The following is a 27775-nucleotide window of genomic DNA, read 5'->3' on the forward strand; positions in this document are numbered from 1 at the left end:
GACAAAAGCATCAGCAGTGTTAGCAATGCAGGTACCAGCAGCCCCCAGCCCCGTCCCGCTCCTCACCAGACTGGTCTGTCCTGGGGCACACAGATAGGAGGTAACTGTTGGTTCAATGTACAGGATGTGCAAGTCCTGTGTGAGAGTGGGGTGGGAGTCTGCAAACCAAGTGTTTACTGCGAGCTGAGTGCCACACTGTGTCGGTATTCTGGGGGTTGGTGCCACGTGACATCAATGTTTTGGCAGCTCAGGCCCGTTGGGAGCTGCGGAGGGATGTGTCAGCCGTTCAGGGAAGATGCAGGGTTGGCAGCAGAGGTGTTGGCCTCCACCTGCGGAGAGGTAGCCTAAGGTGTATGAAAGGGCTGTTGAGGATGTCCAGGGAGGAGAGTGACATGCTGCGGGGTGGGAGGGGGCTGCAAGGCGAGCGAGGCCACGCAAAGCCCTGTGTGCATCTTAAGGGGGAGATAACAGCAATGCTAGAGCATATGAGACAAGGGATAAGGATGGGGGCCTGGAGGCCCAGGCAGGTCAGAGCTACTTTAGGACGTGAGGAACAGAAAACAAGTTCTTCACCTGCTTCGGGGCTATGCTGGCTTTGCCCAGGCTTCAGCCTGCCCTGGGGGACAGGGAGGGCCCTGGGGAGGAGCAGAGAGGCGCCTTGGGGTTGCTGAGAGTTTGTGGCCAGCAATCATGCCATTGGAAAGCTGGATGTGGGGGAAGACTATGGCAATGGGATGAGGGGTAAAAGTCCCTGGAGGGAGAGGTGAGGTGGGGCACTGTGTGGTCCCCAATGCAAGCAGGAGAGATGTAATACAGCTGCTGGCACTGGAGGCATGCAGGGGCTGTCAGGATGTTTTGTTGCTGCAGAACGTGTTGCTTGTCCTGGTCCATCACCTCCTCCCTCACTGCTGCACCAGTTGCCAGCAGCAACAAGGGTGACAGCCAGGAGAGGAAACAGAGAGCAGATACACTTGTGCTGGGGCTGGCAGTGAGGAGGAAGGACACTGGTGAGTGACTGCAGGGTATGTAGGATGGGTCTTTGGGATGCGTGGTGCGTTAAGGGCTGTTGCGTTGGGGGGCAGGCAGCAGGGCAGCAGGCAGGGGGTGTTTGTGAGCACTGGGCTGTGATGTCAATGTGGGACAGCTGAGGGAGAGGACCCTCTGCCAGGAGCCTCATCAGGGAAAGGCACTGAGGTACAATGTGGAAGTGTCAACAAACCCTCAATGAGACACACACACACCCCCTCCTCCCCGGTGGTGTGCCAGGCTGGCCCCTCAGTCTGACACCTGCATCTCACTGCCTTGTTCTCATGTTACGCGCCGGCTCTGACTCTTGACTCTGTGACCTGTTAACATAGCTGCACTAATCCAGTGGGTCTGCTGTGTGCATGTGGCATTTGATGTCTCTGTGCTGTGTGGTGTGAAGGCTCAATAAAGGTCTGCCGCATGTGTAACTAACTGACTAACCAATGTACTTACTGCAGAGGCGCTGCTCCGGTCTGTTCCTGCGCCTGGGCTGCAGCTGGTGGGTGTCTGACAGACCTGCCCGAGGCAAGGGGCCATTTGTGCCCCTTACGGCCTTAGTACAGGCAGGAACCGCCTGGACGGAGCAAAGAGGGTGCCTGGGGGTAACTGAGGTGACTCCTGATTACAAGGAGTGGTGCGCCCAGGCTGCTGGAGCCGTTGGGTGCGCAGCCCCTCGTAGCGGGCAGGGTCGGAGGGAGCAGCCGGGCTGGGGGCAGAGCCGCCGGGTGATGGAGGCCGGAACGGGCGGGGGGGGGGGGGCGGCGCAGATCAGGCGGGGCACAGGCAGTGGCGCTGAGCTCTTTATTGGGGCGAAGGGCGCGTCACTGCGGGGGGCCTCCGGCGTCAGCGTCGGACAGGAGCGAGTCCTGCGGAGAGACCGGCGTGAGGCGGGGACAGGGGCGGGTGCGGGCAGGGGCAGGGGCAGGGCCGGGGGGGCCGCGGTGCGGGCCAGGGCTCCGCTCACCTGCAGCGGTTCGTAGTCGGGCGCGTGCCCGCCGTACAGCGGGTTGGGGATGGCCACGAGCGGCCGCTGTGGGCGGGGCCTGGCGGCGGGCGGCCCCGCCTCCTCTTCCTCCTCGTCCGCGCGCAGGTCCGCCTGCAGGGGGCGGGGCTCGATGGGCGGGGGCGGGGCCTCGGGCAGTGGCGCGCCCCTCACTCCCACCCGGTGCCCGGTCCGCGCGGGCGGAGTTCCTGCAGCCTTCGCTGCCCCCCCGCTCCCTCAGAGCCCCCCTCGCTGAGTCCCGGCCCGCTCCTACCTGGAAGTACCCGAACTGCTGCTCCCGCCGCCGCCTCACGCAGTAATAGGCGATGCCAGCCCCGGCCGCGAGCGCCAGCGCAAAGCTCAGCGCCGACAACGTGCCCGTGGCCACGGAGCCCGATGCCTGAGCCACGCCGTTCACCTGCGGCCAAAGCCATCACCGGTCACCGTCAGCCCCAGCCTCCCTGCCGTGCTCCGAGCGTGACCGCGGGCCAGGACAGTCCTTGGGCACGACTGCCATCACCTCGTCCCCTCTCCCACTGGTGCCCTCAGGCACTGACCTGACCAAGCTGGACGGCGGGCGGGGGGATCCTCAGCGGTTCTGCAATTGCATGAATGATGCCATTGAATGCTATGATGTCCCACTCCACAATCATCGTGTCATTGATTCCCTTGGCGTCCTGCAGGACAGGACAGATGTGTCACCCAACCAGAAAGGCTCCCCATTGCCTCGAAAGAGATGTGGTGAAAACCTGTGGGGTTTTCTTTGACCTCTGTGGAGGTTAAACCTACTGAGTGCTCTGTACCGTTGCCCACCGGGAGGTTTGATACTTGGAGGTCGTATCCTGACTGTGATGGGATGATGGTGCCTGTTGTGAGGTTGAAGCTGAAGAGGACGACATTGCTGGAGGACACATGGAGCTTCAGCTCCTCTCCTGTCAGTGTCTGAAAAAGCAACAGGGAGGAGAGGGCTGAGCTGGCTCCTCTGTGTGCAGCCCCCACCTGGCCTGAGCCCCAACACGCCATGGCCACAAGACAACTCAATTCATGGGCAACACAGCACAAAACTACTCTGCAGCAAAGGGGGAGTCGCCATTCTTTGAAACAGCCAAAGCTCAACTGGCAGAGGCTCTGATAACAGCTCTGCTGAGCGAGGGTTCGGACTGGAGACCTCCAGTGCTTCCCTCTGGGTTAAATTCCCCCTTCCCCAGAGTTCACATCCCATTTTGCCAGCCTTGGAGGACTCCTGCTCCTCATGTCCCCTTGAGCAGCCGCTTGTCCCTGCTTGCTTACTTCGTTGTCTGCAAAGCCAGAATTCAGGGGGACAAAGAGAGTTTTGGGAGTGGAGTCATCAGACAAATAGATGAAAAAATCCAGTCCTTCTTCTGTGTCATTGGCAAAATCGAGCAGCATCTGGAAAAGACAGGACATCTTCCCATCAGCACGCTGCTGTCACCCTCCCTGGCCCAGGAAGCATCCCCCAGCCCTGAAGAGCAAACAAACACCTCTGTGTTTGTACTCTCCCCCCACACACACACAGACTACACCACCACTTCTCTCTGCTACAGCCAATCCCTCCCTCTGCCTTGTTCCCGGCTGCTGGCATTCTGGGACACCAGGGGAGCATCACTCACAGAATAGAAGGTGGAGAAGCGAGCGTTGTCCTCAAGCACGTCAGGGAGTTTCCCGCTGCACCAGTACCCGTCACCCACAAACCCATCCCGGCAGGTGCAAGTCAGATCTGCAACGGAACACCAGGGTGCGACTCGACTCACCAATGCCAAGGGCCTTTCCTTGGACTTCTGGATACCCCTCAGCATGTTCCCTCCCACCACAGGCATGGGGAGAGGGAGGTGTGCCCCCTGCCCAAGGGCAGATCTGTGCCTGCTGACCTGACAGTCCTCTTGTGCCCCACACGACCAGCCCCAGGAAACGTGCTCGTGCCACTCACCCTTCTCCCGGTAGCAGAACGCATCCCAGGTCTCACTCAGATTGCTTCGAGAGCCATAGTCCACGATGCCCACTCGGTTAGCCCCACAGCTGGGGTTGGGGTAGGCCGTGGGGTACCCGGCTGTGCCATTGTCCAGCCAGCCCACCAAGCACAGATGGAATCCCATCTAACAGAGGAAAATGGATCAGATTAAAAATAACATCCCCAGCCCAGGTTTTCTGCCCCGATGCACACTCCCATTGTGCAGCCTTATCCAAAGTCCCCCCAGCACCTGAAGGGTTGGGCACTGCCAGAGCTCTCATCCCAGTGTGACTGGCAAGAGCCACCAGCCCTCCTGGCCTCATGGATGTAGACAGAGCAGACAGGGCCTGTCTGGGAGGATGAAGGGTCACCCACCCACCCGCACATCAACAGGGCAAGGGAGCCAGCCCTCTCCTGACCTGCTGGGCTGCCGAGAGCTGCCGGAAGGTGGCCAGGGAAGCACCTTCTGCAGCACAGGCCTCTCGAGCCTGCTCGTACGTGAAGTCGTACTTTTTCCGGGGTGACTGCAGGTGAAATACACCCATGGTCTTATCTGCAAAACACCAAGGGAGCATCAGTACAGCGCCGAGAGTGAGCAGCTCCTGGGGCAGTCACCTGAGCCCCCTGTGTGAGCAGGGGCAGCACTGCCAACGGAGGGTGCTTCGTGCTGCATGGGAGGGTGGGATGTGGATGATGCTCAAGTGAGGGCAAGGTGGGATGCAGCACGGCTTCCTCTGAGCCTTCCGCAAGGGAGTCAGTGCTCACTGGCAGCGTAATCCCACCAGAGGCTACCTCACACATCAGGGGAGCAGACAAGGAGGGCTTGTCCTCCCCCAGTGACATTTAGTGCAAAAGGTGAATGTGAAAACCAGATCAAGTGTCCTGGGTTCAGCTGTAACAGTTATTTTTCTCCATCTTAGTAGCTGGTGCAGTGCTGAGTTTTCAGCTTCAGTCTGAGTACAGTGCTGGTAACACACCAGTAGGTTTAGTTGTTGCTAAGTAAGGCTTACTCTGATCAAGGACTTTTCAGTCTCATGCTCTGACAGCGAGAAGGGACACAGGAAGCCGAGAGGAAGAAGAGGGACGACACCTGGCCCAAAGTAGCCCAAGAGCTATTCCATACCACAGCACATCATGCCCAGTATATAAACCGGGGGGAACTACCCGGAAGGGCCAGATCACTGCTCGGGTTGGGCTGGGTATGGGTTGGTGGGTGGTGAGCGGTTGTGTTCTCTTCCCTTGTTATTTCCCTTCTCATCATTATCACCGGTGGTAGCAGCAGTGGTTTGTGTTATACCTCAGTTACTGGACTGCTCTCATCTCAACCCGTGGGAGTTCCATTCTTTCAGTTCTCCTTCCCATCCCTCTGGGAGATGGGGGGAGGAAGAAAGCAGGAGAGTGAGCGAGCAGCTGCGTGGTCCTGAGTTACCGGCTGGGCTTAAACCACACCACCAAGCTACAGGGAGAAGTCCCTGGCCCGTTGGCCATCCATCCCCATCACCCTCCCCTGAGGGGTGCCCCAGCTGGGAAGTGAAGGCTGAGGGGGTGTGATCTCCCTGTGGAACACCATCGCTGGCACTGCAGGGTTGAGCACACTCACCATGGAAGTGCAGGTCAGTGCAAATGGCCTCCCGGTGGCACTGCCCATTGTCTTCCAGGCACCGGTCCGTGGGGGGCACGGCCTCCTCCAGGCACTGGATCCCATCACCAACATAGCCCTGCTTGCACTCGCAGCGCCGCTCATTCTGCAGCACAAAGGAAGGAGGGGAGGGATTTGTGTGAGTGCGGTCACGCAGGTGGCAGCTGGGGATCCTTGTACCCCTGTGAAGATGGGGATGAGCCTTCAGAATGCCTCGACAGCCTGCTGTGACTATGGCAGTGCTGTGAAAGGCCACATGGCCTCTGCTCTACCTCCCCATCCCACTGCACACAAACCAAAAATGTCACATTGAATCACTGTCACGTGCTATTTGAAGGCAGCTGAGCTTTGAGGTATGTGGCTCGTGATTCTTGCACGTCGTGCACCCAGTCCCACCTTCTGGCCTGCAGCGAGCAGCTCTGGTTCCTCTGCAGAAATGGCCAGCATCACCCTTGGAGGACCACCCTTGAGCCCCAGAACAGTCCCCAAAATGCTACAACTGACACAGCTTATTCCCCTCAGACAGAGGGATGGGGGAAAAGAGCCTCAGCGTAACATCACCAGTCCATCACCACAGCCAGGCAACAGAACAAGGCATGGCCCTTGCCTGGCAGTAAGGACCTGCAGGATGAGTGCAACAGCTGAGGGGACCAGAGAGGCCTGGTGACCCCAGTAACAAGGGATGCTGTCACATTGCTGTCCTCTGGGAGCCTGAAGCATCCCACGGCAGCCTCAGGGGCTGTTCTCCCAGGTGTGCAGCTCTCCCTGTGAAGGGACCCATGGGCTGTGCTCACCGGGCCGGTGCTGATGCAGCTGGCGTGTTGGCTGCAGTCCCCATTCCTGCCGTCCGCACACCGGTCTATGGGGTCGCAGACGAAGCCATCACCTCTGTACCCAGGCGCACAGGCACAGGAGACGTTCACACCAACCTGCGTGCACTGTGCGTGCCTGGCACACCCCCCGTTGTCCTGGCTGCACATGTCGATCACTGCAGGGATAGAAGAATTAGCTTTATTAAAACAACTTGCCAATGGCCTGTCTGTCTGTCCTGCCCGTCGTCACATCCATTTGGCCGACAGGAGATGGTCACCTCCTGCCTGGCAGCGTTGTCTGCTTCCCCCTCTGCTCACCACCCCTCCACCCCAGCCCCTCGTGGCTCGCCCCTACCTGAGCACATCCTCCCGTCGCCCTCGTAGTGCAGGTTGCATTCACAGAGGTTGCCGGCACGGCAGACAGCCTGGGGGTGGCACGGCGGGGAGCAGGAGGGCCTCAAGACTGAAACCAGAACACGCACGGGTCAGAACGAGCCAAGGGTTGCGCACAGGCATGGCTGCCATCACCAGCCTCTGCCCCATGGCCCCCCCTCTTTACCCCGGTGCTCCTCTGCAGATGCCTTGCCCACGGTGCTTCTCTGCAGGTGCTTTGCCCAAATGCAGAGGACTGTCCCCTCCCCAGACACACCTCAGGCTGTCATCTCACCCTCGAGCTCTTCTTGGAGCACCTTTGGCTCAGGGGCTTGTTGGTGACCAAGTGGAGCTTTCCTCCTCCTCCTCCTCACCACCCCAACCCTCGTGCGATTTAACAGCAAGGGCCACACCTCAGGATGAGCCCCGGAGATACAATCCAGGTACTGGGAGAGCAGCCAGACGGCACCGGTGCCCAGGGGCCAGCGGCTGGCAGGGGTTGGCAGCCCTCACCTAGCCTGATTTCACAGCGGTCCCCAGTCCAGCCCTCGGCACAGAAGCAGAAGCCGTCGCCATGCAGCCCCCCGTTGCACACGCCGTTCTCAGTACAGTTGCACTCTGGGGAATGGATGAAAACGCTGTCCCTGGGTGGTCACACAGGGGCCATGGCCCTGGCACACAGCAGGGATGTGGCTTGTGCGGGCAGTGCCTGCAGGACACCACATCCCTTCCTGTTGCTGCCAGCCCTGGTCCCCTACCCTGCAACGTGCACCCTTCGGGGAGGAGGGGAACCCTCTCTGCACCCCCTGATCCCCATTGTCCCCCTCCCCTGGGCATTTCTAGAGATGCACTCAGTGCATTTTTCACTCTCAGCCCCTGCAAACATACAGCCATCAAAAACAGTCCAGGAGACACGGTAAGGCTCGGCTTGGGGTGGGAGGATGGGGGATTCCCTTTCCCTTCCCTTTTCCTCCCCTGGCTTCCCTGACCCTGCTGAGCATGCCCCAGGAGATGCGCTTTCTGTACAGGGTTCATCTCAACCTCAGGCTTTGCCCCCCAGCTCAAAATACATCTGAACACCTTCTGCCAGACCAGGGCTCCCAGCTGTGCATTGACAAACAAGAGGCTCCACCAAATGGGCACGGCATGGAGGTGAGTCCTTTGGCAGCATGGCTGCACTGGCACGTGCCATCCAGCCTCCTCAGACTCCAGCCAAGAAAGAGCCCAGGGAGGATGTACCTGGCCCCACAGGTCTGAGCCCAGTGCTGTGAGGACCGATGTGCACGTGGCAGCACTGATTTCCCTGCTGTAAGAGGCCAGCCCAACACCTGAGCCCTCTCCAAGGAGCCCCGTGTCCCGCAGCCACCTCTGTGCAAACCGGCCAGGCTGCTCAGCCCGCAGCTCGCCCTTACCTTGGCAGCTGGGGCCGTATCTGCCCGGAGCGCACAGCTCGCAGCTGGTCCCGATGAAGGCCTGGCTGCAGTTGCATCGCCCTGAGCCACCGATTTGGTCGTGGCAGGTACCACGGTTACTGCACGGCGCCTCCGGCCCTCCCGGGCACGCTGCAAAGGGGGCACCATGTGACAAAGTGGCCCTGTGCTGGAGGGGAGGCAGTCACTGCCCCCGTGCAGAGCCTGCGCACCAGCTGCCGCGTGAGCTGCTGCTTATGGGGTGCTTGACCACAGAGCCTGCTCGGCAGGTGGGGGGGGGTGAGTGCTGGGGGCACCCCATGGCAACCGCCTCAGGGACAGGGGCAAGAGGAACAAATGTGGCACAACTTCCAGCCTGGAAGACCCTCTGCTGCCGTTAGCTGCGGCTGTGCTGGCCCACCCAGTGATAACCTGGCAGCACTCATCCAAGGACAAAGCACAGAGGGCAGGGAGTTGTTCAGCATCTGCAGCATCCAGGGGTGAGTGACATCTGACAGCCACCCCCTGTGCCGTAGGCTCACCATGGAAACTGTTCCCTGTGCCCTCTGCAGACTGGGGCTCTGTGCCTGGGGTTTTGCCCAGCCTTCTCCAGGGAAAGACATCCTGGGTGCCAGCCGTGCTGGACCATTAACCGCCTTCCCACAAGAGAAAGGGCTGGATGGGAAAGGGTGACGCAGCTCCTTACCCCGACATTCACGGCCATAGTGGTTTGCACAGCACTGAGGGACCCACTGGGTAGAAACACAGCTCCTCTTGCAGCCTTGTTTCAGAGGCCCCCTGGAAGAGAAGTGTCTTCTGAGGGGGTCCCACGGGGAGGGCGGCCAGGACGGCCGCAACAGGGAGTTGTGGTGAAACAGAAAGGTGTTTCTCAACAGCTGGTTGCCGTAATAGAAGCAGCGCCTGGTTTCCCCCTGCGAGGAAACAGGCGAAACACAGAGTTTGCCACGCTGGTCATTGACGGCTCACCTTGTCTCTTCCTGTGCCACGCCTTCCGCTTTATGGTAAGTACCGGAGTCTGCCTAACACGCGATGGGTCTGGTGACAGAGGAGCCACACTGTACCCCAGGGACATGCCAGAAGCCCAGCAGAGAGGGACACCAGGTGATGCAGCGAGAGTGGGGTACAACTACTGCCCCCCAAGGCTGCTCACCATCTCATCCCTGGTCCATCTCCAGAGGCTAGGTCAAGCTCTTTTGCTATAAAGCGCTCAGAGAAGCCCCAGTGGTACTGCAGGGACTGCTGTACCACTGTCACCCTTATAGGGATTGACCAAGCAAAGACCATTGGAGCCCCTGACCCCATTTTGCTCAGCCCAGCTCCTGCCCTACAAGACTGTGTGACTAGGGACAAGGTGTGCCTTCATTTCCCTACTAGAACACAAGGGGGGTGTGGGTGATGTCATCAGCCCCGTGAGAGGCCTCCTTGGTGACAAAGCTGGGAGCATTACCCGTTGAACGGAGCCAGCAGGGCAGGGTGGCTCGAAGCCACAGAGTCCACAGCTCTCCATAGATCCCTGTGGAGGGAAGACAGAAACCTCACAACAGCTTGGTATGTGCTCCCGCATCTCTTGGCTGCTTTGGGCTGTGCCGAGGAAGAGCAGCAACTCCTCCTCCCCAACATCCCTCTTCCCAGGCACAGATCGTCACTGGCCTCATCGCAAGTGCTTACCTGCAGCTCAACAGAGATGAACTCGTCACACCGAGACCCGAGATCTGGTGGTTCCAGCAGCCTGTTGATGCCATAGGCAATGCCTGCGTTGAATTCCATGTGCCTCTGGATGATAGTGGCATCACCATTCCCCACCAGAAGCTCTCCCTGCCAGAGGAAGAAAGCACCTTGTGATCCTGGCACATCCTACATCCCGGCTGCACTACCCAGAAGTTGCCCTTTTGGCTGCCATGACTTCTCAATCACCCCAAGAACTCTCCAAGATCTTTGTGCTCATGTCCTTGACCGCCCTTCCTGACTGCCCCTTTTGATGGCCATCTCCCCTAAGCAATGGTCTTTGTCCAGGCACCACATGCTCTGTAAAGGTTACAGCACCGCACGGTTGGCTTTGCAACCTGGTCGTCATGAAGTGCATGTGCTGGTTCCACACTTCCCTAACAGCTGGCCGCACAGGCTCGAGCTTCTTTACAGGCTCAGCTGTAGCCCATGGAATGGGGTATCTCAGCCTGCAAGCACCCAACTCTGTGTTCACTTTCTGCCAGTGACCAAATCAGAGCACCAGCTGCCCTGTGCCTATGCCCTGGGACACCTGCTCAGTGGAAGGCTGAGCCCAGCATCGCCGTCACTCACCACGTGGGTTTTGCTGCAGCTGAACGAGATGGTGGAGCCATGCATGGTCCGTATGGATTCAATCTGGGGCACGTTCCCAGCAACAATCTAAGAGGGAAAAGCAAGAATGTGAAGGGAGAGATGCAAAAACTGGCAGTTCCCTAGTGAGGACAGGGTCAGCAGCCACACTGAGAGTGGGGGCCATGTGGCAGCACATGAAGCCAGTGTTGGTGGAACAGCCTAACTATGCTGGGGTAGTTGAAGATGCTGGAATAGTGATAGACCAGAGTGCATAATCAGGCCCTGGTTTTGTACAGTGGAACTCTTTCCCTGTTCATCACCCCTGCAGACACCATCCTCTCTGTGAGCCTTGGGCTGACAGTCTGATGGCGATGTTGCCTCCCCAAGAAGCTGAAGACAGAAGTGTTCAGCTAAGCCATGCTGCACCAGAGGTTTGTGATAAAGCAACAGTTACTTCAAATGCTCAAACAGCTTTGGCTCTTCTCAAGACAACTAATATACTGCATGTTCTAGAGCAGGAAAGTATTTGGTAAGGTTGCTCTGGCATAGCCATGGGCACCACATGTGGCCTGGGGAGGTACAAGCCTGTTTGCTGTTCCATTTACCTTTGCATCCCTGATCATGTGTGCTTTGAGGTAGGATGCCAACACGTCCCGATGCTCTCTGCGGTACAGCCACCTCTGCCTTTTCTCTGAGAGGGCATTAAACGCAGCATCCGTGGGCCATAGCATGGTGAAGGGTCTGTGCAGGGGGTCGCTAACCAGTGGCAGCAGCTCTGCGTCCTGTCCAAGACAAGAGGGGATACAAAGAAAAAGCCCCAAGCCCAAACGGAACATGCCCACGTACACAGCACCTCCCCACAGGGCAGCAGGGGTCAGGGTGCTCACCTGCAGCAGCTTGCTGTAAATGGTGTACCCAAAGGCCTCTGCCACTTCCGTGATGTTTTGCTGCAGAGGGAAGAAAGCAAACAACTGTCACTAAGACATCCCTCCCCAGGACCGGAGCAGCAATGCAGGGGGGAAACCAGATGCTTAACAACCCCAGCAACTGAGTACGAGTTTATCTCCGTCATCATCATGCTGGTGGATTTGGCCTGGTGAGTGCTTTCACAGCCACCTCTTTTCTCATTTGTCCCAGTAGACACTGCTATGGCAGGAGCTGGGATTATTTTCAGTTCTGTTGTACAGAAAGTGTTATATTCTGTAAAGCACAGGATCTATAAGCTCCTAGTGCTTGTTGGAGGAGTACTGGGGACATTGGCAATCTCACACTGCAGTCTGCTCTGTGCTGGAAAACAAGTGGCACAGGGCACAGTCTGCCTGCCTACATACAGTGTTGTTACTCTCTAGTGATGGGTAAGGCTCCTTCTGTCTCAAATATGCCTATGCCACAAATGCTGTCACCTTCACAAGCCAAATCTGTGCCCTCAGGCAAACCCCACAGAGCTAGGAACAGGGAGGAAGAGCACCCGATGTGGCCTTGGGCTGAGGGCTTATCAGGGACTACCAGAGCTGTTGGGACAAAGACCCTAACCCCGTCCTCACCACAGCAGCTATAACACAGTCACTGCTTCAGCCTTACCCGTGAGGTCTTAGAGGAAACGTTACGGCCCACCAGGTCACTTGGAATGAGGATCTTGTCGATGAAATGAATGACCCCGTTCATGCCAACGATGTCACTCACAACTACTTTGGCTTCCTCATTGAGATAGATGCTATTCTGAGAGAGAAGGGATGCAATGAGGTATCCATACCCATGGCGCTGCCCTGTGAGCTGCCTGTGGGCCACAGGCAAGTCACCTGCCACAACCACAGTGGCCTTCAAATGACAGCAAAAGTGACACCCTGGCAAATGGGCCAGGAGAGGGAATTACCTCTTTCACTGTGATCTTCATTCTGTGGCCAGATAAAGATGTAAGAGAGTCCTGTGCTTCCAGGTCACTGGACAGCAATTTCCGGCAACCCACTATGTGGTAGCGAAGCAGGTCCCGAAGGAGACCTCTGGTCCTCCACTCCTCAAACTATAGAGAGGAAACGAGGGTGAGATCACACCAGAGACACTCTGCCTTGCAGGGGATACCCCAGACCCAGTGAGGGAGTCTGAATTGCCCAAGCTCCCTGTGACCCATCCCTGCAGGAAAGCCAGTCGCCCCAAAACACGGTGAATGCACAAAATCATACAGAAGCTTTGGGACATTTCAACCAGCTTGACAAAACCAGCATTCAGGTCCCCTGATGGAGGTCAGACGAACACACTGGCTTGAGGAAGTGATGCCTGGGAACTGGGAATTACTCCTTTACTGGGTGTATCGGGGCCCATGAGGAAAAAATTGGGACTAGTAATGTGAAGCTGCGCAATAGGACTTGTGATGTCAAAAAGCTGTTGGTTAAAAAACTGGTTTACAGTGCTTGGGATGGGAAGATACTTACTGTAGTGCTGTTTCCTATGAAATCAGTCCGTGGGACGAAGACTGTGAAAGGCCCTGCCCCACTGAGCTCCTTGATGTTTTCTGCCTGTGGCAGACCAGCATTCACAGGAAGGAAAACAGAAAATACAGCTCCAGTTAGCAAGACCCTTTGCGGAAAACCCTAAGTGTGATTTAGTACACAGAGACAAAACCAAAGGTGTTTATCACCAACCAGTATCATCTTAAAGAACACGGATGCATCTTCAATCCTTCCAAGCTCCTTAAACAAAGAGAAACAGGCGGTGTTAGCAGAGTCCCTTCTTGCTCCTCACCAGGCAGTGCGGTGACCTGCCCCCTCCGTCCAGGTCACTCTCCCACCCCAGTGAGACACTAGCTCTGCTGACAGAACACAGTGATCTTTCCCTCCCTCTCTTGCCAGTGTGCTGGGCATGGATGACATGGGTGTTAAAAAGCAGACAGTGACTTCTGCCTCACCATTCACATTGCCGGTGCTGCAGGATGGAGTGGAGAGAGACATGAAAGTTGGCTGCTTCTGTAGCAGCTGTCTCATGGGTTTAACTGACCCTGTGCTCATGGGACACCTCCAGTGCTTCCCAACATCTCTGCTTTACCCTCCCTGTGGCAGACATAGGCTTGGCAGGGCAAATTCCCTCTCCTCACCACACCAGCTTTCAGTAAAAGCAGGAGCACAGAACTGAGTCCATATCTTTCCCCCCGGCTCTGCTGTGGGGATGGCAGCTTTATTTGTCATTATCAGAAAAGGTCACCAGTTTGCCCAAGGACAGCTGTTTTATTTGCAACAGGGCTGGAGACTCTGCCCTCCAGACTGGATCCCAAGGTCTGGCATGGCCACAGGGACCCTGCCCTGATCCCACAGCCTGGGAGAAGAGGGTTCCTTGAGGAATAAAATAAATGTCCATTTTCTTGTAGCATTAAGAAAAGAGCACCCCGGAGGTCTGGCCAAGTGGTGATGGCAGAGCAGCAGTGCTCGTGTCATGACTCCCTTTGGAGCAAAGTCACTTTACCGTGATTCTCTCCCACAGCTGGCACCCCAAATACTCCTATGATTTATGGACAGCTTGCCTCAAAGCCCCACTCTCCCCTCCTCCACCACACACATGAATATGACACGACAGATCTGTTCGCCTGCAGCTTACACTCGGAGGGGAGGGAGCAGTTTGCTGCAGGGCAGGGGGGCAGCACAGACAAGATGCTATGCGTGCTTCTCACCTGGTACATTTTGCCACGGCAGGTGAAGCCGTCTCCAATAGTGAGCCAAGAGCAGGAGCAGTTTCGGGTGCCAGGGCCCGTGTATTTGCAGACCCCAAATGGACTGCAGCCTCCGTTGTTCTAGCAAGCAAAGCAAAAGGCTACCATGGAGGGGCATCATCGCTGTTTGAACAGCCACTTGCATGCAGGAGCTGCTAACTGCATCCAGCCCAGTGCAAAGGAAACCATTCCTCCCACCTCTTCAGTGCCTTAGAATAAACCTCACCAAAATCCTCAAGGGGTTTTCAGCACCAATCCTCCCATGAAACGAACTTCTGCACCTTAGTTTACAACCCAGAGTGATGACAAACCCCATGATTCAAAGAGACATTTTGACATCGTAGTGATGCCATGAGCATAAATTTTAAGCTTCTGAGTGTCCTACACCAAATGGATTCAGAGAAACAAATCTGCATGTCTCCAACCCTCTGTCACAGTTTCCACACTGCTTCTCCCAAAAGATGGAGTGTCAGGTGGCCAACGTAATTGCAGGTATTGTGAGAGGCAATGGAAACCAAATAGACTAGGAAATCCCTTTGGTATGTGAAAAGGCAAGATAGCCAGCTCTAAACAAGCTCTTGTTGTTAACTGCTAGAAGAAAGTAACAATTCAAGGCTGTGGCCTTCACCTCTGCCAAGAGCAAAATGCAGGCATACCTGCTCACACAAGTTGATGGGGTTGCACTGGCTCACACCATCCCCACTGTAACCGGGAAGACAGTTGCAGGCAACCTGGAGGGAGAACAGATTCTCAGTCTGAAACTTGGACCCAACAAAGAAAACACACAGCGCTGGGCTGGATGGAAAGCATGTGGTATAGCACCCATTGCTACAGTCATAACAACCATGCTCATGTCAACAGCAAATAGAACCTGAGACCGCCTCCAGCCTCTGGCCAACAGAAAGCATCTGCTTTCAAGGATACAGCAATCTTTTCACGCCCATCCCAGGTATCTTTTCTATGTGGAAGGTAATAAGCACAAGGCAGTGCATTGCAGTGGAAAGGACTGCCTCTAGAATTACCCAGCTGTGACAACTTCCATTATGATGCTGCCCTGACAGTCATCTTACATACTCACCTTCCTTGGGCCTGTTTTAATGCATTCTGCGTTGGTGTGGCAGCCCCCATTGCTTTCAAGACAGAGATCGATTTCTGCAGCAAAACAATAAAGTCACGTTATTGCTGAGGGCTGCTCAAAGCACCTGGGAATTGGGGATCCAAAGAGGTATTGGGAAAGCAACAGGGAGTACCTTCCTAGCTTAGGAATACTCCAGTGGAAAAGTGACTTGTGATAGCAAATAGGGCACAACTGCAAGTTCTACCCCTGCAACACGTGGGCCTCCGGGTTGTGGCATCTGCCCACAAAATATCCCACACCTGCCTGGGTGTGCTTTAAAGGATATGAGAGGACTGGACTCTCTCATGGCTCCATCTTCATCTCACAGCATCACTGTGGGAGACTGTTGTCCACCTCTGTCTCTGGACATCTCCATGACACGCAACAGGGCAAGAAAACTCTCAGGGCTCTCTTGGTTTGAGATGAAAACACTGATCTGAGGCGATCCAGCAAGGCAGATGCCCGAGGCACCACGGGCTCTTTGTGCAGTTTTGTGTGGCACTGTGCTGGTGCAGTGATGGCCACTAATCATGGCTTGGGAGTATGCTGTACACATGTATGTATGTACACACGTACATGGACGTGTGCATACACCTCCATAAAAAGCAGAAAGACAGTTGAATCAAGACCAGCCAGCAATTAATTGCTTTGAAATAAACCCTGCTTGAAGAAACTGAAAAGAGAATTGAGTTACTCAGCACTTTAACACTCTTAGTCTGAAGTGCCCCTTTTGCATGGATGATGCCTCATTGCTATTATCAAAACATGCCCTGAGCACTCACCCATGCAGAGCGTCCCATCTCCAGCATAGCCTTCCTTACAAACACAGGTCCTCTCTCCTGGAGACACTTTAGTACACACAGCGTGTATGGAGCAGCCACCATGATTGATAGTGCATGGATCTATTTCTGTAACCACGAACAAGAGCAGCAGAGTCAGCTCAGAGCATCTAGGAAAGATGAACTGTGCCAGAAGGATCCATCTTAACACAAATCACATCATCTGACAACAAACAGGAGGAGCACAGAATCCTAGAGAATCAGAGTATCAATATTCCAGAGATTCATGGCCAAAACTGTTACATCTTTGCCACTACTGCTGTGAGATCAGAACTAATACAACCCATTCATGTGCATCTCTTTCCACAAACAATAAGGACTGCCCTGTTACACTTGCCTGCCTTTTTATCCCTCTCTCACAGGTTCTAGCAACACCAACAGCATCCTGTGTAAAGCTCTGGACTGGAAAACTTTGCAGCCAAAGCATGGCAGAGTTCATGGTGGATGGCTGACAGGAAAGGGCTTTGAATGATCTTTCCCCTGGCAGCATCATGCCTTTTATTTCACAAACAAAACCCTTGTCTTTGTGTAGCTTCAACCCATGTGTGCAAGCCCTGCATCTTGCCCGCACTTGCTGGACATACCTGTGCAATGGGTCCCGTTCCCTGTGTATCCAGCAGTGCAGAAACACATAGGTGAGGAATCCGCAGAACTATTGAGGCAGCTGAAACAAGAAAGAGATAAATAATCACTGACAACACCTCCTAATTTGCTCAGGCAGTGGGAAACACTATCCAAGTATGGCATATGCAAGTTAGAGACCTCTATAACCACAAGAGGAACATGCCTGAAGTCGCTGTGTTTTTCTTCACCAAACACCCAAGTTACACTGAACAGGGAGCTGGCGGGCACATGCTTCACACAGTGCACCTTCAGCATGCCCATGTGCTTCTGCACAGTACAATGGAGATGGCTGGGTCTCGGTACCGCAAAATAGGAGAGCAGATAATGGATGGAGAAGGCAGCAAGAGGGAGTCATCGTAGCCCATTAGCCTATTTAATTCCTTGGTGGGGGCAAGCAAGGCAGAAAGGTCTTGTAAATGGTTGATTTACTCCATGAATAGGGTCAGACCTTGAGTGCCTTGCAGTCTCTGCCTTCTCCCATCCACACATGCAGAAGGAACTTGGAAAGAACTGATGTTCAGACAGACAAAATCCTTGGAGAAATTGGATGCAGCTTAGCACCAAAGTTCCCAGAATGGAACTGACATTTATGCCTCTTTAATGAGACGTTGGTTTAAATGTCAGTTTTATCTTCTCCCAGCCCTCTGGGAAGCCTAAACACAGAATCACCTCTGTGTAAAACACATACAAACACACATGCCTTCCTCAGAATGACCCAGCTTCCTGTCTATACTTACTTGGCCATCTCATGGCAAGTGTTATTGCATAAGTCAATCTTGATTCCTGCAAAAGAAAACACAAATGTCACTTGGCATTTTCAGTTTAGCACTTGCTGGGACCATTTCTGCCATCTAGAGTAAAGGACCCTGCAAACAGCCTCAGTGCCACACTTGTGGTGCCCTGACTGATGCTGACATACGAGCAGTTAGTCTAACTCTCCTGTCCTACATGGCAGCAGGAGGACTTCATGGGATTTATATGCTGGCATTTTGCAATGGAGTGAATTCAATGTTCTCTAACAGTTCAGTTTGACCTTATCTGCATGGTCTCCACACTGCTAGGAATGAAACAGGGACTGAAACCTCGTTAATGCAGACATACAGAGCCATTTGGCTTTGCCCCTTTAAAAACAAAAAGATGAACTTTTTTATGCTCTACATTTGCACTAGACAGGACAGCTCCACTCATTTCCATTTCTAAATGCCCGCAAAACATTTCACCCCAGAATCAATCTTTGTGTACAAACCTCTAACATCCCAAAGTATTTAGGAGCTCAGCTTCCTCCTCACCCCAGTTGTAATCAGAATCCCAGGAGCAACCAACTTCGACATACTACTTTGACACACAATGACAGGTTTATTAAGAACTGCAGCCCATGGCCTGAGCTGGCCTAAATAAATGGATCTGCGAGCAGAAACAGCAACTGAGTAGACACACTGGGGCCCTCTGGAGGCTTCAAATTAAGCCTTGCAAGTGACAAGAGTCATGATGAGCCCAGTCTAGCTGGGAGCTTCTATCTCGCTCTCCCAGGGCAAAGGACTATTCTAGAGGTGCCACAAATCTCAGTGGAGATGGAAGATGGGGATGTACTTTTTTCCATATGAATTTCACTCATGTGCTGTTGGGGATGTCACACCGCAAATGCAGCTTTGTGCGCAGAAATGAGCCAGCAGTCTGATAAGCTTCTGGGGGATGCAGCGTACACCTGCATCACAGGTCACTCTGCTCTGCTAACAGAGAATTGCCCTGGCAAGTGAAAAGGATCATGCAGATTTCTCTGCCAAAAAGGCAGTATTACACCATAGTGCTATACTCACGTACTTTCTTGGCAGGTAGGGCCCTTCCACCCTGGGAAACACTCGCAGCTCCCATCCCCTTGCAGTCCATCGTTACATATGCCATTGTCACAAGCACATTCTGCAGGGTTAATATGAACACTCATCACTGTCAAACCAACAGGTCCCACAAGCAGAGTCTTGCTGCCATTTCTCTTGCTGCTCATTTCCTAATCCTATGCATAAAGCTGCCATACAGAAAATATCACAGCAGTAACACTCTTGTTCCCTCGCTACCAGGACAAAAAGCCCAGGAACAGATCACCCGCCTCTACTTTCTGTAGTTTGGGTGGCAGCAGGGTGACTGGCACAGCACAGTCAGTCATGCCTTGGTTTGGGGATGATAAATGGGGCCACTCCTCTGGCTGTCCACAGCACCCACTCTCACTGTCCCTCTCTCAGTGGCTGGCCAGCCGCTGACCCGTCTCAGAGCTCTTGGGACATTTCCTCCCTCCCAAGAGCTGGGACATGGCCACTTTTCTCCCCTCTCCTCCCCAGCGGAGCGACAGAGACGAGCTGCAGTAGCCACCAGTGTCACCTGATTTGCAGGCAGCTCCGTATCGGCCCACTTCACACATTTCACAGGCAGTGCCGTGGAAGCCCTCCAGGCATCGGCACTCTCCGCTGCCCTCGATGCCGTCCTGGCATTCTCCGTTCCCAGAGCACCACTGGCCTGGCTTCCCTGGGCACATCTCGCACATGTGTCCGTAGTAGCCGGGGCAGCAGACAGACCTCTGAAGAGCCAACAGGTTGGTATTGGTATGAGCAGTCTTGTGCAGCACAAACAAGGTACAGCTTTATCATGGAAGCTACTTGATTCCTTTCAGTATGTGATAGCCATAATTTCTGACAATGCATTAAAGGACCAGATGTGTGCAGGTAGGACAGATTGAATGCCCTAAAATAGGGTGCTCTGTTGTGCAGAGCTTTACATAAAGGTCTACTCTGCCCTTAAGCAACACCAGCTTTGGTAACACAAACACTTAGTCCTGTGCCCATCCAGTCTATCTCGTGCCTGTGTCCTAGTGTGTCCCCCCAGTAAGAGGGGCCATGCCAGGTGATTTATTTTAGCAGCCTGATTCAGGTGCTCTCACTGCTTTCTGCATCTACCCACAGAGGGGGAAACCTGGTGGGATGAAGGTGGACAGTACAGATGAAGAGAAACATTGTCTAAAGAAGCAGTGCAGAAGTGTTCAGTGAGGTACAAGTTCGGACTGAAGCTCTGCGTGTAAGTACTGCATGTCTAACTCCTCTCTCCCTTCTCAATCTCCCTCTAAACCTTCCAGGGAGATGCTTCAGTATCTACAAGAGCTCAAATTCCCACAAGTCTTTCTTTTACCATTTCCTCTTCAAGTGTTTTCTCCCAGCCACACATTTTCACAAAGGGCCATAATAGCTGTGAGACCTTCTGCTCCTCCCTCTGGTTCAGCTCCAATTACTCATCAGTTATTTGGGAAGGCACATGCACAAGCAAAATACCATCACTAGTGCCTCGTTTCCCTTGGAAACCAGGCTACAAACATTCAACTCCTCTTCCTCTTCAGGACAAAACCCAAAGCAACAATACCGAAGCAGCAGAGCACAAACCATTGCTATGCAGACATTTCATAGAATCCCAGACTGGTTTGGATTGAAGAGACCTTAAAGCTCCTCCAGCTCCAACCCCTGCCACGGGCAGGGACACCTTCCAGTAGAGCAGCTTGCTCCAAGCCCCTGTGTCTAACCTGGCCTTGAGCACTGCCAGGGATGGGGCAGCCACAGCTTCTCTGGGCACCCTGTGCCAGCGCCTCAGCACCCTCACAGGGAAGAGAAATACCTGAACTATCTAATCTATCTATCTAGAACTCAGGTTAAAGCCATTCCCAATTGTCCTGTCCCTACACATCCTTGTAAAAAGTCCCTTTCCACGTTGCTTGTAGGGCCCCTTTATGCGCTAGAAGCTGCTCTAAAGTCTCCCCAGAGCCTTCTCTTCTCCAGGATCAACAACCCCAGCTCTTTCAGCCTATCACCATAGGAGGGGTGCACAAGCCTTCTGATACCTCCACAGCCTCCTCTGGAATTCCTTCAACAGCTCCATGTCCTTCTTATGTTGGGGGGTGAAGAACTGAGCACACCCCAGGTTTCCAGGAGGGTCTGCTTCATGATCTTGCTGGGCACAGAGGTGGCACTGGCTTGTAGCTCCTGGGTCCTCCCTTTTTCTGTGTTTAAACATGGGGTTATGTTTCCCTTTTTCCAGTCAGCAGGAGCTTCACTGGACTGCCACGACTCCTCAAACAGGATGAAGAGAGGCTTAGCCACTTCACCAGCCAGTTTCCTCAGGACCCTGGCAGCCTCGCTGTGAAGCTCTTGGGGACATAGGTCCTCACCCTGGCGTGGCAGCCATCCCCACGGCCACGTACCAAGGGAAGTCTCTTCCTCCTGCAGGTGCTTGCCATTGCAAGCTTCCATCCTTCTGCATTATTCCCCCCCCCCAACACTTCTGTGTGGCTGTTGGGGGATTTTTCTGCAGCTTGGCTGTGGATCCACTGCAGACTGCACTTGGAACCAGCTATCTAATTCCTTCTTAGCCTCTCTGATGCTATGAAACCCACCTCCTGCAACTCAGGACGCCCTTCTGTGGGATGTCTTCCATCTAGACACACCTTTTGTAGGCAGGTCTGCTGCCTCTCCCTGCTCCAGGAGAAAGGTCACTTTCCATTCAGCAGCTCTCATTGGAGCCATTGGACAGGGTAGATGGGGCAGACCCCCAGCCGGAGCTGCAGCCTTTGCTTTCAGATGGGTACCACACTATTCTGCCTTGAGGATCGGGCAGGATGAGTGCTCTTGACCTGTGCAGATGGTCACAGAACGGTGCCTGGTTGCTGGGTTATATGTACTTCATAGAATCGTAGAATAGTTCGGGTTGGAAAGGACCTTAAGATCATCCAGTTCCAACCCCCCTGCCATGGGCAGGGACACCTCACACTAGACCATAGCACCTAAGGCCCCGTCCAACCTGGCCTTGAATATGTGTTGGTGGAATGTTCCTCCTTCAAAGCAGGTATTTCCATGGCTGCATTTCTAATATCCATCTTGTTTTGTCAAAATGAATCTGAGGCAAATGTTTTTCTTACCAGAGAAACTTTGGCACAGGTGAAATGGCAGCCAAGTATTCCTGCATCCCCAGAGCGCAATTCACAGCGAGCCAGGTTCTTGCTTCCTGGTAATTCCTGCAGATATAATGAACAGAGATACAGACAGAAGGTACTACAAAGACTGCAGAAACATTGTATGGTTTGGTGCATATGGCACTGTTCTTGCCTAACAGAGGAAAAATGCTTTTTCTTTTCCAGTAACAGCCCTAGAAATCTGGACTATCCAGAGCTGAGACCAATGAAACATCTCTAGATGTGAGGTCAGCACAGTGTCTGTTCTGTTACCTGCCCAATCCATGGGATACGTGTCAGTATGGACACTGAGAAAAAGTAATCAGAACATCTTTGGCATAATGAAGCCTAAGAAACCAGATGTGGCTGCTAGGCAATTCATAGCCTGCTCAGAGGTTAAATGTTGTCTTCCTGTCTGGAAACGTTTATCGTTCACATGTAAGCAGCAGGCACAACCAGCCCATCTGTGTGAACATATCAATGGTCCAGGATGGGGAATTGCTATTGGCACCCCTAAAATGGCTTTATTTGATGTAATGTTATAAAAGATGAAAAAGGACATCTCTTCTTCCCTTTTAAGTGGAGAAACTCCCCACACTGCATGCTCTAAAAGGCAAAGCCTGGTGCCAGCCCTGTAAGGAGCCTTATGGCTCATGCTTGTCTTTTTCCTCTGTAAGCCTCCCTTGGATTCTGCTTTCTCTTACAAACCTTGGTACCAAATGAGCCACAGAAGACTCAAAGGCACATTTTTCAGGTACCAAGATGACATCCATAGAACAACAGAAGTACATCAAAACGCTATCTGCAGTCTGTGAGATGTCACATAAATCAAAGACTCACCACAAGAACTGATCCCGAAGGACACTTGATCCCCTTCTCACACTTGCTGCATCTTGACTAGGGCACAGAGAACAGGACAAGTCACACGTGTGCCCTCTACCCGTGTCACACCAAGACACTAATCTTGAATTACAAATGGTGCTGTACAAGGCTGCTGGCTGGGACAAAGGCAAAGACGTATTTATCTCTGTGGCTCAAAATACCAGAAGAACTAAAATCATGATGCATGACCCTCAGGTCCTGGTTGCTATCAAGGGCTTCACACAGTGGTGTATGCAACATCTTATTCCTGCTTTCCAGAGAATGTACCACAAAACAAACCAGAAGAGATGACATGTACACCTTTCCTGAGGCTCTGAGCTGGAGCAGGGCTTTCTGCAGGCCTGGAGTTCCTTCACACAAGGCTGCAAATACTTTTTTCTGACCTGTAATAAGGCAGGCACACCTAAGTCTGACCCTGCCATCTTCAGATGGCCAAGAGCCACAGGATACATGCAGGCGGGGCTTTGGCCATGGCTCCCAGGCATACCAAAGCATTTCCTAGGGGAGCCTGTGGTCATGCTGTGCAAGAATTGGGTTGGATTCTCCTTCCACAGCTGAGTATCTGGCCGTCCCTGCACCAGCCTGCCCCATGGCTGGTGCTGTGAGAGAGTCCCAGCAAGAGAAGTGAATATAATCTGCATAACAGCCGCAGATCTGCTGCATTAAAAGTACAGAATCTGAGGCTGGGAGGATGCCAAGTCTCCTTGAAACCCCATTTTATAAGGTTCATCTGGGGTCACTCCACAAGCTACTGTCTCATCTATGTGGAAGAGACAAAGTGTGCTATGTATCAGTCAACAGGTAGAGAAACCCTGAGAAGTGGTAGTCAGCTCCTTGGTAATCACCATTACCTTTTGTATGGTGGTGGTATTGACAGTGCAACGATTCTTCTGTATCTGGAGGACCTGTGAAACCCCAATGAGCACGCCATTCTTTGTCTCAAGAAATCTTCCATCCAAAGGAATATTATTGACGAACTTCTGTAAAGCAGAAGAAGAAAGCTGAGACAATAACCTTCAACTCCTTTTGCATAGATTGCTGAACAGCTGTCAGTCACACTAGGTGAACTTGTAGGGTGTGAAGAACAGAAATGGGTGTACCCAGCCATTAGCCTTAGAAAGCGATAGGCCAAGGCAGATCCTCAAAAGGCAGAGCAGTCTTCCTTCCTTACCTGGGTGTTGTTTTGATAAAACATTAGCCAGTAGGAGAGCCCTAACATGCTGTTCTTATGAATTCCACTTCTCAAGTCTGTGGGCAAGAGCTTCTCTCCCAGTACAATGTGGTACTGCACCGTCTCATTATCCTAAATCCACAAAAAACCCACGAATGTTAGGACTCTATTTCCTAGATTACAACTCAGTGGCATAAGAAGAGTTCCTAAGCACCTGTAATGGCTAACAGAGCCTTGAAACTCTCTATCACAAGTGACTGATCACACCTGACGACTCTGTTACTGGATGAAGCTATACATTGAAAATTGCCACAGATACACCACAGGCAGGCAGGGGAACATGCTATTCCATCTATCCACATACAAATCTACTCAGAATTTTGCATTTGGAGTCCAAATATTCTTTTCAGATCCCGTTGCAACACCCCAGGAAACCCTCTCATTCCTCTCTGCCACATTTCTCCCAGCTTTTAGCATCAGTTATGCTTCTCTTCTCAATGTTTGAATCCACTGAACTCATGTTTACGATCTGACAGTGCACACGTCCCTGCACTTAGCACAACACATATTCAAACTGTGAGCAAGCAGTGAGCTTACCAAATGTGTCACATTGGCAGCATGGCAGTACTCCTCAATGGAATTATTTCCAGGAACAAAAACCGTGTATTTTTCAGAGGATTCGATTTTTCCAATGAGCTGGTATTCCTAAAAAAACATTCAAACAGTAACATTAGCAATTACACTTGTACTGACTAAAAAAACCAAGAGCTTTCCTACAAGATCCTTCATGAACAGGAGGAAACGGCTTTTCTGCCCAGGCAGTCCAAATTTTGGTCCACCAGTATAGGGTAAGGTGGGTATTTGCTCAAGAGACCGCTCTGACGACGACAACAGTGCTCACCTCAGCTGCTTACCTGTAGCAACTCCTTGAATGTGCTGAATGAGGCAACTGTCTCGAGCTGCTCCTGCAGACCTGGAGGACTCGGTGGGATATCTCCTGAAGGTGGCAACAAAACCTGTGGCAAAAGAGACAAATATTTTAAACATTAAACTGTTGCACAGGAAACATTCATCAGGACCCCGTGATAACCAAATATATTTTTGCCATTATTATTTCTTCCTAAGTGTCCAGACGTGTTCCTCCTTGGCCCTAACACAGATGCTGCAGTACAAATCTGCTGCTACAACTGCAGCATCTCCCAGTATCACAGGTACCACCATACCTTACTGAGGACATGAATAATGCCGTTGCTGGCAGGGATGTCACTGATGACTATACTTGCATTCTCGACTGTTACTACCTGCAAAGGTATCAGAGAGAGAAGCAAAAGGATTAGAAATTGCCAAGCAAGTACAAAACAAGAATATTGTTCATTCAAGGTTGCACATGATTGATCTGGGCACAAGTTTTGGAAGATGTCCATGATTCAGGGCATCAGCATCCCATCCAGGTTCCCCGCTGGATGCAGCAGCTGTTAAACAGTTTAATTCAATATTGGTATATGTGTGTTCTGTAAGAGAAGCCCTTACGCCGCTCCTGGTGTTTATCTGCCATCTGGTCTGTGGGTTGAGGGTAGGTAATTCCAGCCTGTCATACTTCTTGAGCTTTTCATCAGTGAAGACACCTTCAAGAAAGTGAGATCTGAAGGGAAAAAAGGCAGGTAAAGAAAAGATTAGGACACTACTTGTAATAACAGGGAGATAAGACTATACTGCCCAATTTTCATGTCTCTCACATGAAGCAGTTAAGCATGTAGGAAGAATGATGGAAGAAATTACATGTTCTGATGATATCTGCATCTGCATGACAGGGAAGATCTCTCTGCAAATAAATGAATAATAAACCCACTTCCCATTGCCTGTGGTCTGATACATTTTAATGCCTACTAAATTCTTCGCCTGCTAGATATTTAACCCTGCTTCTATAGTTATGTCAAGATAACCCTTTATTGGTTTTATAGAAGCAGAAATCCAGTTCATGGCTTTGTTTGGCATAGTAAAGGAAAGGCAGGAGTCTCCTTGTACCTGACTAAAAATGGCAGCATGGAGGGGGTCAGCCAGAATTCTTGCTCAGTCTTGCTCAAGTTTTTGATAGCTGCCTCCGATGGCACCAGGACAGTGACATTGGTTCCTGCTGGGATGCTGAAGAGAGATTTCTGTTGTCCAAAGCACAAAAATGAACAAATAAGACATGCCACTGCCACATCCAATCCACAAAATATAACCAACAGCCATCCTGATCTTGCATGAAAGGGATATGCAGAAATACAGCATATGCTCAGCAGCACAGCAGGCTCTCCTGGGCATGGCAGGTAAGCACCGCTGGCAGTCAATGAATGCCACATATGGCTTAGCTGTAACAGCTGACATCTATTTGCCAAGGGAAAACCTCCTGTTTTAAGCCCTTTTTGTACTTCAATTATCTTCAAACCCATTCAATCATATCATAAATCCTTTCTGAACCCTCAACATCAGTTTGTGGGACAGGAACAAGATTATTCCTAGCAAAAGCAATGTACGCAGCAGGACAGGTAAACTAAAGCTCAATTAGATACTGCACATCATGGCACGCTTCCACAGACTTGCTGCCATCTGCAGAGTGCCTCTGCTATTGCCACACTGGAGACAGGGAAGCTGTAACAAGAAAGGAACTAACATAGAGTCTAACTTCTCAAAGCATGTTCTTCTGAAAAATAGCTATTATAATGCTACCCCTTTTTCTTTCCCTTCTGTGATATTTTATGGTGGCCAGGAGTTACAGATGATACAACCTTGAAAATTAAGTGTAACACAGCCCCAGATTCCTCCTGTGCTAGAAAAACAGCCCCCAAAACACTAAGAATCCGCACTCTCTCATAAACTCCAGAGCTTTTCTACATGCCTGTTCTGTAATGATTTGTCCTTTGCTGTTGTTTTGTTACTCTCTAATGAAAAACATAAACAGAGCTTCTCTTTCTCTAACAGCAGTGTTCATAGAGACTTCACTTCTACAGAACTTACCCATGCAAGCATCCCATGGCTGCTCTTACCTTAACCCAGCCATAAAAGCCTGCGAAGTGGGAATTCCGGGCCAGCTCCTTCCAAATAGAAACAACACAAAGGTTACCCCTGCTGAGCGCTGAGGTTGTGGGTCTGGGAGACCCAGGGTGAGGGAAAGGGGCCCTCTGCAATACTAAATTGGGCAATAATGACTTTTCCTCTCACGTCACAACCATTCCCTGCACAATGTGTTGTGGGCTGGGACAGCCACCCCGAAAGCCAAACTTCAGCCAGTAAAAACTATATATTCCCAAACCAACAAATTCTTTTTAAGTCATCTGCAATTGCTCATGTTTACCAGGGACAGGGACTGACTCCTCACTGACCTTTGATATTTCTAATGACGGAAAATGGGCATAGCAGCTCTGACCTGCCTTCTGAATGACAACGAAAAGGTGACTTAATGCACAGGACAGACTGCGGTGAAGCAACTTCAAAATTACTGACAACAATTTCACTGGCAATAAATGGCCTTGCCATCAGTTCTGTCCCCATGGCCCTGGGACACACCTGTGCTGTCAGGCTAATGCTGGAAGAAGGAGTCAACTCAGGTAACAGAGGAAAGGAAAGTGAGAGCAGAGCCATTTCTCTCCAACCTCAAGAAGACCTCAGACATTTGCCTTTTACTCACTTTTAGAATGTCTCCATAGCACGTCATACCATCCCCAACATAGCCTTCAGGGCAAGTGCAGGATCTCTCTCCTCCTCCAAGGGGCACACACATAGCCTGCAAATACAAGGAAAGGAAAAATTAGAGAGCAAACACGTATCATGCAGTGTTACACCTACCTAGGAGCTGAATTCTGACCTTCCATGGCCTTGGCTAGAGAAGCACAAATAAGCACCTTTCTCCTGTTGCCTTCTTGATGGCACTGAATTTATACCTCATGCAGCTAA

At 52.3% G+C, this 27775-nt stretch overlaps 1 protein-coding gene across 3 annotated transcripts in view; it reads right to left on the reverse strand.

The window, feature by feature from the left end:
• Positions 1-1813: 1813 nt before the first annotated feature.
• STAB1 (stabilin 1) overlaps positions 1814-27775 on the reverse strand; it is a 58259-nt gene continuing 32297 nt past the window's right edge. For all 3 annotated transcript variants that reach the window (XM_061347009.1, XM_061347010.1, XM_061347007.1), the window contains 43 exons: positions 27510-27605; positions 26869-26916; positions 25865-25995; positions 25370-25481; positions 25063-25140; positions 24754-24855; positions 24437-24544; positions 23840-23971; positions 23520-23648; positions 22627-22683; positions 21754-21849; positions 19179-19374; positions 18627-18722; positions 17543-17588; positions 16766-16845; positions 16125-16250; positions 15304-15377; positions 14882-14956; positions 14187-14306; positions 13168-13215; positions 12958-13041; positions 12402-12548; positions 12110-12247; positions 11416-11475; positions 11134-11310; positions 10529-10615; positions 9899-10045; positions 9678-9743; positions 8916-9141; positions 8213-8362; positions 7314-7418; positions 6784-6891; positions 6411-6604; positions 5578-5722; positions 4397-4530; positions 3957-4122; positions 3640-3746; positions 3299-3418; positions 2798-2950; positions 2566-2685; positions 2283-2426; positions 1991-2122; positions 1814-1892 (listed from right to left, as the gene is read on the reverse strand). In XM_061347009.1, coding sequence (XP_061202993.1) covers positions 1848-1892; positions 1991-2122; positions 2283-2426; positions 2566-2685; positions 2798-2950; positions 3299-3418; positions 3640-3746; positions 3957-4122; positions 4397-4530; positions 5578-5722; positions 6411-6604; positions 6784-6891; positions 7314-7418; positions 8213-8362; positions 8916-9141; positions 9678-9743; positions 9899-10045; positions 10529-10615; positions 11134-11310; positions 11416-11475; positions 12110-12247; positions 12402-12548; positions 12958-13041; positions 13168-13215; positions 14187-14306; positions 14882-14956; positions 15304-15377; positions 16125-16250; positions 16766-16845; positions 17543-17588; positions 18627-18722; positions 19179-19374; positions 21754-21849; positions 22627-22683; positions 23520-23648; positions 23840-23971; positions 24437-24544; positions 24754-24855; positions 25063-25140; positions 25370-25481; positions 25865-25995; positions 26869-26916; positions 27510-27605 — 4905 coding nt within the window. In that variant the 3' untranslated portion in view covers positions 1814-1847. The remainder of the gene's footprint in view (positions 1893-1990; positions 2123-2282; positions 2427-2565; positions 2686-2797; positions 2951-3298; positions 3419-3639; positions 3747-3956; positions 4123-4396; positions 4531-5577; positions 5723-6410; positions 6605-6783; positions 6892-7313; positions 7419-8212; positions 8363-8915; positions 9142-9677; positions 9744-9898; positions 10046-10528; positions 10616-11133; positions 11311-11415; positions 11476-12109; positions 12248-12401; positions 12549-12957; positions 13042-13167; positions 13216-14186; positions 14307-14881; positions 14957-15303; positions 15378-16124; positions 16251-16765; positions 16846-17542; positions 17589-18626; positions 18723-19178; positions 19375-21753; positions 21850-22626; positions 22684-23519; positions 23649-23839; positions 23972-24436; positions 24545-24753; positions 24856-25062; positions 25141-25369; positions 25482-25864; positions 25996-26868; positions 26917-27509; positions 27606-27775) is intronic.

Source organism: Neopsephotus bourkii, unplaced genomic scaffold (genome assembly GCF_033783945.1).
Source record: "Neopsephotus bourkii isolate Nb327-2 ecotype Australia unplaced genomic scaffold, CSIRO-AGI_Nbou_v1 NB_284, whole genome shotgun sequence".
NCBI lineage: Eukaryota > Metazoa > Chordata > Aves > Psittaciformes > Psittacidae > Neopsephotus > Neopsephotus bourkii.